At 48.0% G+C, this 13,131-nt stretch overlaps 1 protein-coding gene across 5 annotated transcripts in view; it reads right to left on the bottom strand.

The window, feature by feature from the left end:
* Positions 1-13,131, bottom strand: part of SETD5 (SET domain containing 5) — an 875,459-nt gene that overhangs the window by 174,953 nt on the left and 687,375 nt on the right. For all 5 annotated transcript variants that reach the window (XM_069643234.1, XM_069643237.1, XM_069643236.1 and 2 more), the window contains exons 17-19: positions 2,015-2,257; positions 780-909; positions 211-464 (exon numbers count right to left, since the gene is read on the bottom strand). In XM_069643234.1, coding sequence (XP_069499335.1) covers positions 211-464; positions 780-909; positions 2,015-2,257 — 627 coding nt within the window. The remainder of the gene's footprint in view (positions 1-210; positions 465-779; positions 910-2,014; positions 2,258-13,131) is intronic.

The following is a 13,131-nucleotide window of genomic DNA, read 5'->3' as shown; positions in this document are numbered from 1 at the left end:
TGAAATTGTGTGAGCGAGTTAATGAAGAGGCACTGCTCCAGGAAAGGAACGATGCCATGTCATGCCATGCCATCTTTAAAGCACTAGCCCTTGGCCAAGAGCTCTCCGTACTGGGCATCGCCCTCATTTACTTTCAAAGCCAATAGCAAACTGTCCCACCATACTGAAGGGGCCAAGGGGACTTTTCTCTACTTCGTGGCGACTGTTTACCTCAAACTGTAGTGGAGTATTGCAGCGGCTAGCAGAGAGAGAAGGGATTGGAGAGAACATCAGGCCGTAACCGCTGCGGCATTCATCCTCTCCGGGAAGGGACGAGCAGGGCGTGGTTTGCAGCGGGCTCATGGATTCGTTGCCCATGGGCAGCTGGGGTGGTGGTGTGATGGGTGACAGCGGTCTCAGCAGCTTGTTAACCGTCTGCTCCATAAAATACCGAGACTTCCACTTCTTTATAGGATTAGAAAGATCTGTGAATTAAATAACATGTTACAAACTAATTAAAACGATCCTCTAGAGAAACGAGGAAAATCCACTGTTGCATCTCAATCATATTGGGACCATTTTCTGTACATTAATTTAAAATGCTGCTATTTGTAGAAGGCATTGCAAATCATGAACCAGATACCCCTGTATGGATACATTTATTTCGACATGTGCAGGTCTATGGCTGGACCTAAAGGCACAGTAGACTATATTGCGCCTGCACAGATCACGAGCAGTCAACATCTCCGCAGATAACAGCAGCCTCGCCCAATTCACCAGAGAGAACATGAATGCCATACCCGCACTGTCCTTGTAGATGCTGAAAGAGCTGCAGCCTTCGTTGCTTTGGTATAGTGACTGCGGTCTTGGCTCTCCTGGGGGAGTGGATGTTTGGCCCATCCCTTCATCCAAGGCTTGTTTTATCCAGCGCTGCCAATGCAAGATATATATTAATTAAAAGCAGCAGAATACAGAACACTCCAACAGCAGCAGCAAGAATGGTCTCAAATCATGAGCACAACATCCGCTCGCTCCACCCCATCACGGCACAGTGTTACTTACTGCCAGCCAAAGCATCACAGTACACTAAATGGGCAGCTGAACATATCCTTATGCCGGCATTCCATAATGCAGAAAAAACTCGCACATCAGCATTGCTAACTACCAAAGATAAGCGCATGCACAAAGACAGGCATGCAAAACTAACAAGGCCAGGTACTGCCAATGTAGGTCATCTATTAGCTATGGCACCATGCCGGCAAGGAATGCTGCATACATAAAATCATATTGTTTACCAGGGTCGGACTGGGATAAGACATCGGCTCGGTCACCCAAAAAAAGTGGCCCACCCCTCGCCTCACGACCCTTGACCTCTGGTGACCCCCCCACCCCCCAAAGTGACATCCTGGGAAGCGATGAAACACGACCTTTCACCCCTTGACAAAACAGGAAGCGGCATCAAATAGCATTGTTCCTAAGTACACTAAATTACTGTGAATCCAAGCAGACGTCCAAGGCCAAATGATATATTATTGTATAGCACTTAAGCTCTTTTGTTAACAAATATGCATACAATATCACCCAACCTGTGTTGGTATTCATTTATCGACCTAAGAAGGATGAACGGCTTAGAGAAAAAAAAAAACCAGAAAATACCTCCCCCCCCCCCCCATTTTATTTTCTTCCAAACCGGCCCAGGCATGGCCAGAAACTGGCCCCCACTCCCCAGGGACGATTTCGGCCCGGCCACGGGCCGAAGGGACAATCCAACCCTGTTGCTTACTGCTACAAATGCAATAATGCCACCATCCATAAAGCGCTTAAAGCAACTAACATGACCATACCAGGCATTAAACATCTGTACACTAGCCTTATGAACTGCAAACAGGTCACCAACACACCAGTTTAGCAAGCAAATCCGCATCTAGCATTGACGATTCAGCAATTCACGAATAACTGGCATGTACCGGCACAAGGTCACAAGGACACCTTCCCAGCTGTTGCACATGCAGAAAATACGCAGCGACCAACATACCTTCTTACAGGAGCCGTATGTTGCATCCACAAAGAAAGGCCTCCTACGCCGTTCAGGGATGAAGGGCGATCCAAAGCGGATGTAGTGTTTGGGCGTGGTGCAGATTAAGGGGGAGTGGCTGAGGCCAGGCAGCATGTTTAGGGTTGTTGCCAGAACCGTGGGATCTGTGGTGATGCGTAAAGGACACTCAATAGGGCTTTCCTGCTTCTCCGCCTTGTCATTTAGCCATTCTGTAACTAAATACTGAGAGAGAAAGAGAGAAAGGACAGCATTTGAGGACTATACAAGGGTGTGCACAAGCTTTAAAAGGGGCAACATTTCCCACCCACACTCCCAGTTCAGCCACCCCCCATCGAAGCTTCACCACATGGACAGTTCCTCTTGCCAATGGCATTGAAAGCTGCGGAAAAGGTGGCCATCAAAGACTAAGGCCTAGAGCGGTTTCTAACGCGTCTAGACTCGGTGATATCTATTCACCATGCAGAGGCCAAAAAAGAATTCTGGTAGGCATGGCGACTGGAAAACCAGCAGCCACTTTCCCACACGCCCGCGTGTCCATGCAGATTTGTCAGTCGGGGAGGGGCGCGCCTTCAACCGCAAAGCCTTTATGATAAAGAATTGTGCTTCACACCCTACGTCAGCCTTGTCCCCTTCACACAGTGACTGTTCTCTACGTCCGCCCACCCTTTTCCCCCCTGGAAAAGTGAACATTTGTTCCACTTACAAGACTCGGATCCTTCAATCATTGGCCAAACACACACCCAACAGGGCAGTTGGCTGTTGTGTGGGCAGGGATAGGCTTTTTCCAGGCACTGACATAATGGAAATACCTGGCCATCACACGTCCACAAGCAGCAAATGGCTTTAACACCTGCCAAATATCTATGCAACGTCTGTACAAGGGCCAATCTTTTTGGATTTGCCCATGCTCATTTCTAACAGAAATTCAGTGCAAGGAACATATTAACGTGTACATTGACTTTAAATAAAGTGTCTGAAGGCACACTTGGTTCAAGATGACATGCATTACTCGCCGTAATAGCATTTGATGATTCTATCTGCTTAGATTTACATGCTTTGCATACAGTCCAACATCTGGTGTTTCGTGAATCGAAGGGGCGTCGACATACGCGTGCTTGTAACACTAATCCTAACGTGATGTGTAGTAGGCCCAAAATCCCTCCTGCGTTGAGGTCCCTCAGGTTGTATTTTTTCTGCCGTGAGGGAGCCTATGACTATCGTCAGTGGTCTAAGCGGTCGGGAGCGGTGCTACTCTACTTCTTTTAATTAAGTTTCACCGTTCCTATACTTTTATTTTAAAAAGAAACCGTTCCGAAATGGTTTCGATTTGAACTAAAAGTGTAGGAAGAAGTTGAAACGTACACTTTCAGTGCACTATACTGGACGTTCCCCTTAAACTGCAAGCACGTGTGTTTTGGACGTTTTATTGTGCATGGGAGGGGGCGTGGCGTTGGTGTTGTGGGGAGCGGTGCAGGCCAGTAGGGAACATATTTTAACTATTTCTTTTCGTACACTTCGACCACGGACTATCGTGAGCAAAGAGGAAGGGTGGGCGCATGTGAATCTAAGCCGATACAATCCTCAGAAGAACAAGTTACTTAACTAATGTTCTTTGGACTTGCTGTTCCTCCCACCTATTTCTCATATTAGATAATCTGACAGCTTGCTGCTTCTTTCCTCGGAAATTATTTTCGCCAGAGGGCGCTGTGCTCGAGGCCGCGTAGCTTTAGAACCTTGAGGGCTGCCGTAGAGTGTTGACGTCATCTGTCGTATAAAGGGCTCGAGTATGCCCGTTGGTCTCAGTTCTGTTTTTTGCTGTCATTGGTCGCATCAGTTGTATCAGGCATCGAAGGATGTCTGGCTCTTAAGGAAGTACAAGTGCAAAAAGCGTAAAAACTGTACGGAGGGGTAGGATGGGAGGGTCGATGAGGAATACATGGCAGGAATATCCAGTCGAAAGAACGTTACAGTTGATAAGTAACTTGTTCTTCAAATGGATTGTGTCCTTCCACGTATTCCTCATCTTAGATAGACTCCCACAGCAGTAGTAATTTGCAGGAGGGAATACCAGAGTTTTTAATTATGTACTGAATGAAGGACAGCTTTTGAAAAAAGGCATCCTTGGTAAGAAGTGGGGTTGTGCACGGATGACCAGGTGGCCGCTGCACAAATGTCCTGCACAGGAACACCCCCTCTGACGAGCCGTAGAAGTTGCTATGCCCCTGGTTGAATGAGCCCTTAATTCATCTGGAGGCTCTTTCCCAGCCAACCTGTTACATTCAGATATTGCTAGGATTATCCATCTGGATAAGGTTTGTTTGGACACACAAAGGCCCAATTTGTGTCCAGTGTAACTGACAAATAACTGATCAGTTTGTCTAAATCTTTCAAGTCTAGATATATAGAAGCTGAGAGCCCTTTTAGGGTCCAGCCTGTGGAACCTTTCCTCCTCTTTACTAGCATGCGGAGGAGGATAAAAGGAAGGTAAAATAATCTTTCTTGACAGATGGAAATCTGAAACTATTTTAGATAAGAAAAAAGGTTTGATCTTCAAATTAACTATCTTTCTGGAAAATAGTGTGAAGAGGCTTACAAGAGAGCGCCTGCAACTCACTCACCCTGCGGGCTGAAGTTAAAGCCACTAGTAAAACCGTTTTAAAAGTTAGGAGCCTTAAAGGGCAAGAATCTAAAGGCTCAAAAAGGGGCACACAAGACATTTTAAAACTAAATTTAAGTCCCAAATGGGAACCTGAAAAGGCATAGGAGGGAACACATTTGTTAACCCTTTACGGAATTGGACAACTAAAGGCATCTTAAAATATGAAACTTCTTCTGAGGAGCGCTTGAAGATAGATAGTGCTGCTAAATATCTTTTAATAGTACCAACTTGGAGCCCCTAGTTGGCCAAATGTAAAAGAAAGGAAAGCACCATGGGAGTGCTACATTCAAAAGGATCCACATTCTTATCCCTGCACCAGTTACTGAATTTCTTCCAACAACACCGATACAAGGATTTTGTTGCTGGCCCTCTAGTCAAAAGGAAAATGTCCATAACGTCGTCCGGACGGTCCCAATCCTTATACCTCAGCTTCTCAGAAGCCAAGCGTGAAGGCCGCGAGGTTTGACCTCTGGGCGGAGAACTTGACCTTCCCTTTGCGAGAGAAGATCCTCTTTGTGGAAGACGTATTGAAGGCAGATGGACATGTCCAGAAGGTCCAGGTACCACATTCTCCTGGCCCAATCCGGGGCACTTTCTCAACCTCCTGATTACTTGAGGAATCACAGGGACTGGAGGGAACGCGTATAGGAGTGGAAATATCCAGTCCACCACGAACGCGTCTCCTAGAGCTCCTCTCATGGGAAATTCCCTTTTGCAGTACAGTTCACACTTTCGGTTGGTAATGGTCATGAACAGATGCACTTGAGGGGTTCCCCAAAGGGCGAAGATCTCTGGAAGGACTTCCTGAGCTAGTTCCCATTCGTGGGAGACTGTGCTCTGCCTGCTCAGCGCATCTGCCGCAGTGTTTCTCTCTCCGGCTAGATGAACTGCTGATAGAGATTCCTTCTTACATTGTCCAGAACCAGAGCTGCATTGCTACTCTGCACAGTGGGAGTGATCCTACGTCTCCTTTTTTGTTGAGGTAATACATGGCCACTGTGTTGTCCGTCATTATTAGGACATTCTTTCCCTGTACAGAGAGCAGGAAGGCCTTCAGCGCTAGCCTGATTGCCCTCGGTTCCAAAAGGTTGATGTGTAGTTTGGACTCCTATGGAGACCAACGACTGCTGATTGTCAGATCGTTTGTGTGGGCTCCCCACCACGTGAGTGAGGCGTCCATCACTACCATTATCTCCATCCATGGTTGCCAAAACAGTTCCCCCTTGAGGATACTCTCCTTGCAATCCCACCATGGAAGATCTTGAGCTACTTTGGCCGAGACCTGCAGAAGATCTGAAATCTCCCCGGAAAACTGGGACCATTTAGTCCCAAGGGCCCATTGAAGGGATCTCATCCTCAGTCGAGCCTCTGGCACCAGAAAAATGCAGGATACCATGAGGCCTAGCAACCTTAGAAAGTCGAAAGCCGGTAGATGTTGGGCATTTTGAAACTTCATTACCATCTGCAGAATGTGGCGAGCTCTCTCCTCGGGAGGCAAGGCTTTCCCTGAGGTAGTATCCAGGACTGCTCCGATGAATTGGAGTCTTTGGGCTTGGAATAATTTGTGACTTCTTGCAATTGAGGGAGAAACCCAGTCTATGTAAGAAGTGGCAGGTCATGGTCAAATGTTCCTGGGCTCGTTCGGGTGAACTCACCCTGATTAGCCAATCCTCCAGGTAAGGGTAGACATGAATCCCTCCTCTCCTGAGACTCACTGCCACTACAGCCATCAGCTTGGTGAAAACCCTCAGGGCAGAGGTCAGCCCAAATGGTAGAATTCGAAACTGATAGCGAGATCCGCCAATTGCAAGTCTCAGGTACTTTCTGTGCTTGAGATGGATTGGCACATGGAAGTTAGCACCCTGAAGGTCCAATGATACCAGCCAGCCTTGAAGCTGAAGAGCCTGAAGGATCTGGGAAAGGGTCACCATCTTGAACTTGTCCTTCCCGAGGAACTTGTTCAAGTTTCTTAAATCCAAGATGGGTGTCAACCTTCTTGTCTTTTTTGGGGATGAGAAAATGAGGGGAGTACCAACCCTTGTTCCTCTCCTCTACAGGTACATGTTCTATTGTACTTTTCTCTAGCAGGGTTGCAATCTCCTACACAAGGAGCGGGTCTGAATTTTTACAGATTTGCCTCACGGTGGATGATCTTGAGGTCTTTGATGAAAAGGAAGGCAGTACCATGGGTCACTATCTCTAGCGCCCAGGCATCCGACATAATGCCATGCCATTCGTCTAGATACACTGTGATTCTGCCTCCCACCAGGTTTTTGTGGGTTAAGACCTCAAAGTGGCTTTGCAGCGGCTGCAGCAGTGGCTGAGGAGGTGGTAGCCGCTGCTGTGGCTGATCTAGCACTTCTCCCTTTTCCACCACAAAAGGTTTTCTCTGTTGGTCTCTCCGACTGGCCTGCCCCCTTCTCTTTTCCAAAGGAGGAATACAAGTGAAAAGGGCGACTCTTCCAGGAAGATGAGCCTGCGTAAGTGTTGTTGAGGCTGCCTTATAGCAGCGCAGAGTGATTTTGCTGCCGCTTTCGAGGTCTGCAACTTCTCCAAGCTCTCGTCCGCTTTGCTGCCGAACAGCCTCAAGCCGTCAAAGGGCATATTGAGTAATCTGGACTGTACATCAGATGCAAAGCCAGTTTTCTCATCCAAGCAACTCTGCATAAAACCGTGCTAGCCGCCACTGACCTGCTCACACTATCAGCAGTGTCCAGTCCTGACTGGAGGCACTCCTCCATAGCCTCCTTTCCATCTCTTACTATCGCCAGGTAACCATCCCATTCCTCACCCTCCGAGATGTGATCAGCCGCTGCATTCAAGCAGTCCCACAGGGTGTATGTAAATCTAGCTAATGTACAAGTCACATTAGTAGATTTAGGGCCATACTACCCGAAGTGAACACTTTCCTCGCCCAAGCATCAATATTTTTATTGTCCCCGTCAGGGGGCATGGATGGATACGCTGATTGCTTATTTGCAGTCACAGCTTGAATCACCAAGCTCTCAGGTGAGGGATGCTTAGACAGATACTCTGGATCTGAAATTGAATGTCTATACTTTCCCACATATTTTTTATTTACAGCTGGTAAAGACTCTAGGATTTCCCAATTTGCCATAACTCTTTTGCAGAGCTTTGTGGAAAGGAAGGATCGGATCCTTTTGAGGTCCTTGATCAATAATATCTGTCGTGTCATCCTGGTCGTAACTCTGGGACACTGTCTTCCACCCCATGAAGTCAATGACTCTTCCCAGGAGTTCCTATACCCAGATTCTGCGTGGTCAGTAGGGTCTGGTCTTTCAAATTCTACCTCAGGTGAGGTATCTAGGCCACTGGCCGATTGTAGGCAGTCATAAAGGTCGGCCATTTTGGTACTTGGGTCTATTTCTTCAGGAACTTTTCTTGTCCCAAATCTAACACCAGCTGGTGTAATTTCTCCAGAGGACCTTTCTTCAAAAATAGAAAATAGATTTGAAGAATTCCTGCCTGGGCTGAGGCTGGAAGATTCTTTCCGGTAATGGTGGCGGCATGGACCTAAGGTTTAGCCATAAATGTCTGTGTATCGGTATTAAAGATTTCCCCGACAAAGGGGTCGAAGGCATCGATGGAATAGACATTGGCTTCGATATGCTCGAAGGAATCCTTGAGGTCATCGAGTAAGGCTTCTATGTCGCAGAGAGAGGCTTTGGACACTGGTCAAAAGGTATCAATGCCATCTTCGGCTTCAAGGTAGTCTAAGGACGTGTCGAGTAAATGCCCAATTTCGACGACGGGGACGCCATTTTGTCCTTGGTTAACCTCTATTTGTGCACCGAAGGTTTTTGTCTTGTTTCATGAGGCGCTGGAGAATGATCCTCCGAGGACGCCCTCGACTTTGTCGGATTTTGCGTGTACAGTTTTAGATTTCCCTCTGTCACTTTTGGAGTGGACACGGGCATGCTCCTCACGCGACTGAGGGGGGTTGGGCCTCCTTCTCAAAAATGTTTAGCATTGAAGCCCTAAAGGCCTCCCATTTTTTGGGGGAATCATGCTTAGAAGGACATGAAAAGAACCTGCCGTCAGGCGAGGAAGAAGAAAAGGAAGAAGATGTGACGTTGCTTCTTTGATTTTTTAGATGAAGAGGCAGAAGATTTCCTCGACTCTTGGACCGCCTCGACTTGTGACAAGATTTTCTACTCGACTCTCCAGAGTCTGTCTTTTTGCAGACCTAAAAGACTCCTCTCCCACCGCTAGCTTACCTTGGCGTTCCTTAAGAGCCTTATTCAACATCGCCCGACAAGAACCGCACTCGTCGACCCGATGGTCAGGGCTGAGGCACCAACGGCAATTGCGGTGAGGATCCGTAATGGACACCTTCCTTCCGCACTTTAAAACCCATCATGGGTGTGGTAGGAGTTGAAGATGAAGACATTTTCAATGAAAGAACTGATGTGCCGTTTCGAAAACAGAGCAGAAGCTTGGAAAAACTGAACTGAAACCAACGGGCGTGCTCACGCTCTATATACGACGGATGACGTCGACATTCGACGGCGGCCCTCGAGGGACTAAAGCTACGCGGCCTTGAGCATAGCGCCCTCTGGCGAAAAATGTTTTCCGAAGAAAGAAGCAAGCTGGCAGATTATCTAAGATGAGGAATACGTGGGAGGACACAATCCATTCGAAATGCTATTACGGTGAGTAATGCATGTCTGAGGCTTGTGAATCTGCTTACGAATCCCATGCTGTGCATAGACTAGCGAGCAGAACCCAGAGATGATGGTGGGATGTGTGAAGGAACAGTAGTAAAGAGATGTCTTAGTACCGTTGTCCCACCTGAGAATCAGACCTAGAGTGTGTATCCAAGCAGTAGTGTTTTGTAAAGGTGTGTACAGAACTCCAGGTTGCTGCTTTACAAATGGAACATTTGCATTGAATGCTATGGAAGTCCCAGTGCCCAGAGTAGTGCGCTCTAGGCTTAAAGGGCAGATCTCTCTTGGCAAGTGTAGCACAGTGTGATGTAGTTTACAATCCACTTTGAGATGGCTGATTTAGAGACAGGATCCCCTTCTCTACCAGCTGCCGCTGAAACAAAAAACTTTTTTCCTTAGTGGTTTACTTTTATCCAGAAAATATAGGACTACTCTCTTGACTTCCAGTGTGTGGAGGCTTCTTTCTGCCACGTTAGTGGGATTCTGAAAGAAGGTTCTATGAGCTTAGACGCAAACCATGGGTGAGTGCTCAGAACCACCTAATCTTTGTTAATTGTGACAAAAGGGTCTTGAACTGAAAGGGCCTGTAGTTCACCAACTCTTCTTATTGAAGTGACTGCCACCAGGAAGGCGCTCTGGTAAGGGAGTGCTTTAAGTGTAGCCTTATGCATAGGTTCAAATGGCGGTCCCATCAGTCTTGTTAGAACCACATTTAGGTTCCCTCAGGGATCTTGGTTGGCAATAGGGGGATTAAGTCTTTTAACCACTTCCATAAAGGCCTAGATTACTGTGATTTTCCACCACAAAACCTTTTTTTGGACATAGTGTATGCTGTAAGTGCAGCCAAGTGGACTTTCAGGCAATTTAAAACAAGACTCAAGTCTAGTAGGGGAGTCAGGTACAGGGCAATGTGTGCTGGGGAGCAATCTATGGGATTGATGCTCTTGGAATTGCACCAGATGACGAAGTGCGTCCATTTGTTGGAGTAGCAGTGTCTGGTGTTAGGAGTTCTTGCTTCTCCAAGTATGTCCATGCAACTTTGAGGAAGTTGTAGGTGTCCGAACTCTGACTTCAGGGGCCAGGCCGCTAAATTGGGAGTTTGCGGGCATGGATGGAGTGTTCCCTCCCCTTGCCCCCCCGGGCTGTGATAGCATGTTGTATGGGCATGGTAGCTTCCTCGGAGGGGAGACTGACATTGCCATCAGATGAGTACCAGGGTTGGCGGGCCCACCAGAATCATTGTGAGCGGTTCCTGGTGCATCTTGTGCACTATCTTGTTATATGATGTGGCATTTATAACGCGCCTAAGTGTTTCAAGGTGCGACGAGGCAAGGGGGGGGTAACAAAGGTAGGACAGACAACTATCCTACTAGGCCAGGTGTCATTAGGATCGCGCAAGTGCATGGGAAGGGGGGAAAGGAAAAGTATGAGGGGGGAAGGGAGAGGGGTAAATGCAGCACATGCGAATTGGAATAAATAAGATAAATAAAACACATAAAACAGCCAGCTGGTAGCAAGTGCAAGAAAGTAAAGACAAAGTGCTGGAAAAAGGACTGAAGGGATACAGAAAACGGTCCCCAAGTGCAGAGGTTGCCAGGGAGGCAGTGCAGGTGGGAAGTTGACAGGGCCTGGGCCAGAGATCAGAAAGGGTGGCCAGGTAACCAGTGCAATTTCAGTCAGGAATTCAGCAAGGGAGGGGAGGAGAGAAAGCAGAAGCAAAGAGGAAGGTTTTGAGGCGTTTCCGGAACCGGAGATGGTTCTCGAGTTTCAGGGAGGCAGGAAGGCTGTTCCAGAGAGACCCCGGCCGAAGAGAGTGATCTGCTACTAGCTCGTTGCTTGGAGAAGCGACTGACCCTGAGGGAGTTGGAGGCAGATGAGCGAAGAGCTCGAGAAGGAAGATATTTAGGAAGAGAGAGTTGAAGGTATTTCGGCCCCAGAAGGCCTTGTGTACAATGCAGAGGGTTTTGAATTTAATCCTCGGAGCCAGTGCAGAGATTTCAGTCCTGGAGAGATATGATCCCTGGGCTTGAGGCCAATGTCAAGTCACGCAGTCCTGTTCTGGATAAGTTGCAGAGGGCGGAGAGTGGAGGCAGGAAGATTTAGATAGAGGCTGTTACAGTAGTCCAGCTGAGTAGGTGAGTTGGGTAAGGGGGAGTGGAGGGGTGGGCAGCAAACAAATTTCCCTAACCAGGTTATCCAGAGAGCGTTCCTCTTGGAGCGATTCTGCGGGTACCTGGAGGCGTAATCTGGGTATTGTGCGTTCTCCAGAGTTGCAAACAAGTCTGCCCTGGAAAGCCCCAGTCTGCGAAGACGTTGAGAACAATGTCTGTGCAATTGCCACCTCGTACTCTACGGATAGTGGGAAGTCTCTGCCGAGTACGTCTGCCAGAAGGTTCCCCTGGAACAACATGTGACAGGAGGAACATCTTGTGTTTGAGAGCCCATTTCCATATGTTCCGAGACAGTTTGGACAGCCCTGGAGAGTGCATGCCCAGTTGCTTGTTCAGGTAATAAATGGTCCTGGTGCTGTCCGTGAGGACTAGGACTGCCTTTCTCTGGAAAGCCTTCAGGGCTTTGAATATTGCTAGCAATTCCAACAGGTTTAAGTGGTTGGATGCTACTGCTGGGGACCAAACGCTGTGCACCATCTGATGGAGGTGAGCGCCCCCCCCCCACCACCCCATCAAAGATGGGTCTGTGGTGAGTGTGGCTTCAACTGCAGGGGTGGTGAAGTATTTCCCCTGCAAGAGGTTCTCCCTTGACCACCAACGCAGAGAGAACGGGGGCTGCCGAGACAACCACTAGATCGTCCCATTGTCCGGTGGCCTGACACCATTGGCTTTAAAGTCACTCTTGCATGTGGCGCATGCATAAACGTGTGTGTGGGGGACTAAATAAATACAGGGTGCCATCATCCCTAACCGTCACAGGGCTTTGCGTACAGTCACCTCACGATTGGCTACATAGTGAAAGATCGGAAACAGCATGTTCTGGACCCTCTCGTTGGAAGGGAAGATGAGGCAGTCTTTGATCCAAATTAGGGCCCCCAGAAATTTCTCGACTTGGCTGGGGTCTAAGCTGGACTCCTCGTTGATCGAGAATCCCAGACTGAAGAGGAGATCAACTGTCCTCTGGGAATTTGATCGGCATGTTCTGTACGAATCCCCTGTTATTAGCCAGTCGACGAGGTAAGGATAGACCGGAATTGACTGCGAAAGTACTGGTGGTAGTAGCGGCTCACCTTCGCAGGCAAACACCCTTGGGGCTGAGGCAATGCCGAAGGGAAGGACCTTGACCTGATTGTGCTTTTCCTCTATCATGAACCTTTGGTATTTTCTGTGCGCTGGCAACCTTGAAATACGAAAATATGCATCTTTCATGTCCAATGTTGGAATGTTATACCCCTGTACCAGCTGTGGGATTACTTCCTGCAATGTTGTCAGTCTGAGCTTTTGAGGCATTACCAACTTGTTCGCTGGGCGCAAGTCTAACGCAGGGCGCACAGTGAGACCCTTTTTGGGTACAAGGAAGTACACTAAATAAATACCCTTATTTAACTGTAGAATGGGGACGACTTCCATCTCGCCCTTTTCTTGAAGGATCTCCACCTCTTGTAGCAAAATCTTCAGGTGTTCTGGCGATATGCATCTGGATGTTGGTGGTCGTTAAGCAGAATTGCATGCAGTACCCTCTCGGACCACCACATACAATTAGGACTACAGGTGTAAGCAAAATCAACCTTCGGTATA

The sequence above is a fragment of the Ambystoma mexicanum genome, chromosome 2p, assembly GCF_040938575.1.
Source record: "Ambystoma mexicanum isolate Mex_15411 chromosome 2p, UKY_AmexF1_1, whole genome shotgun sequence".
NCBI lineage: Eukaryota > Metazoa > Chordata > Amphibia > Caudata > Ambystomatidae > Ambystoma > Ambystoma mexicanum.
The sequence above is the reverse complement of the archived record's forward strand: the minus strand, read 5'-3'. Positions and strand labels throughout refer to the sequence as shown.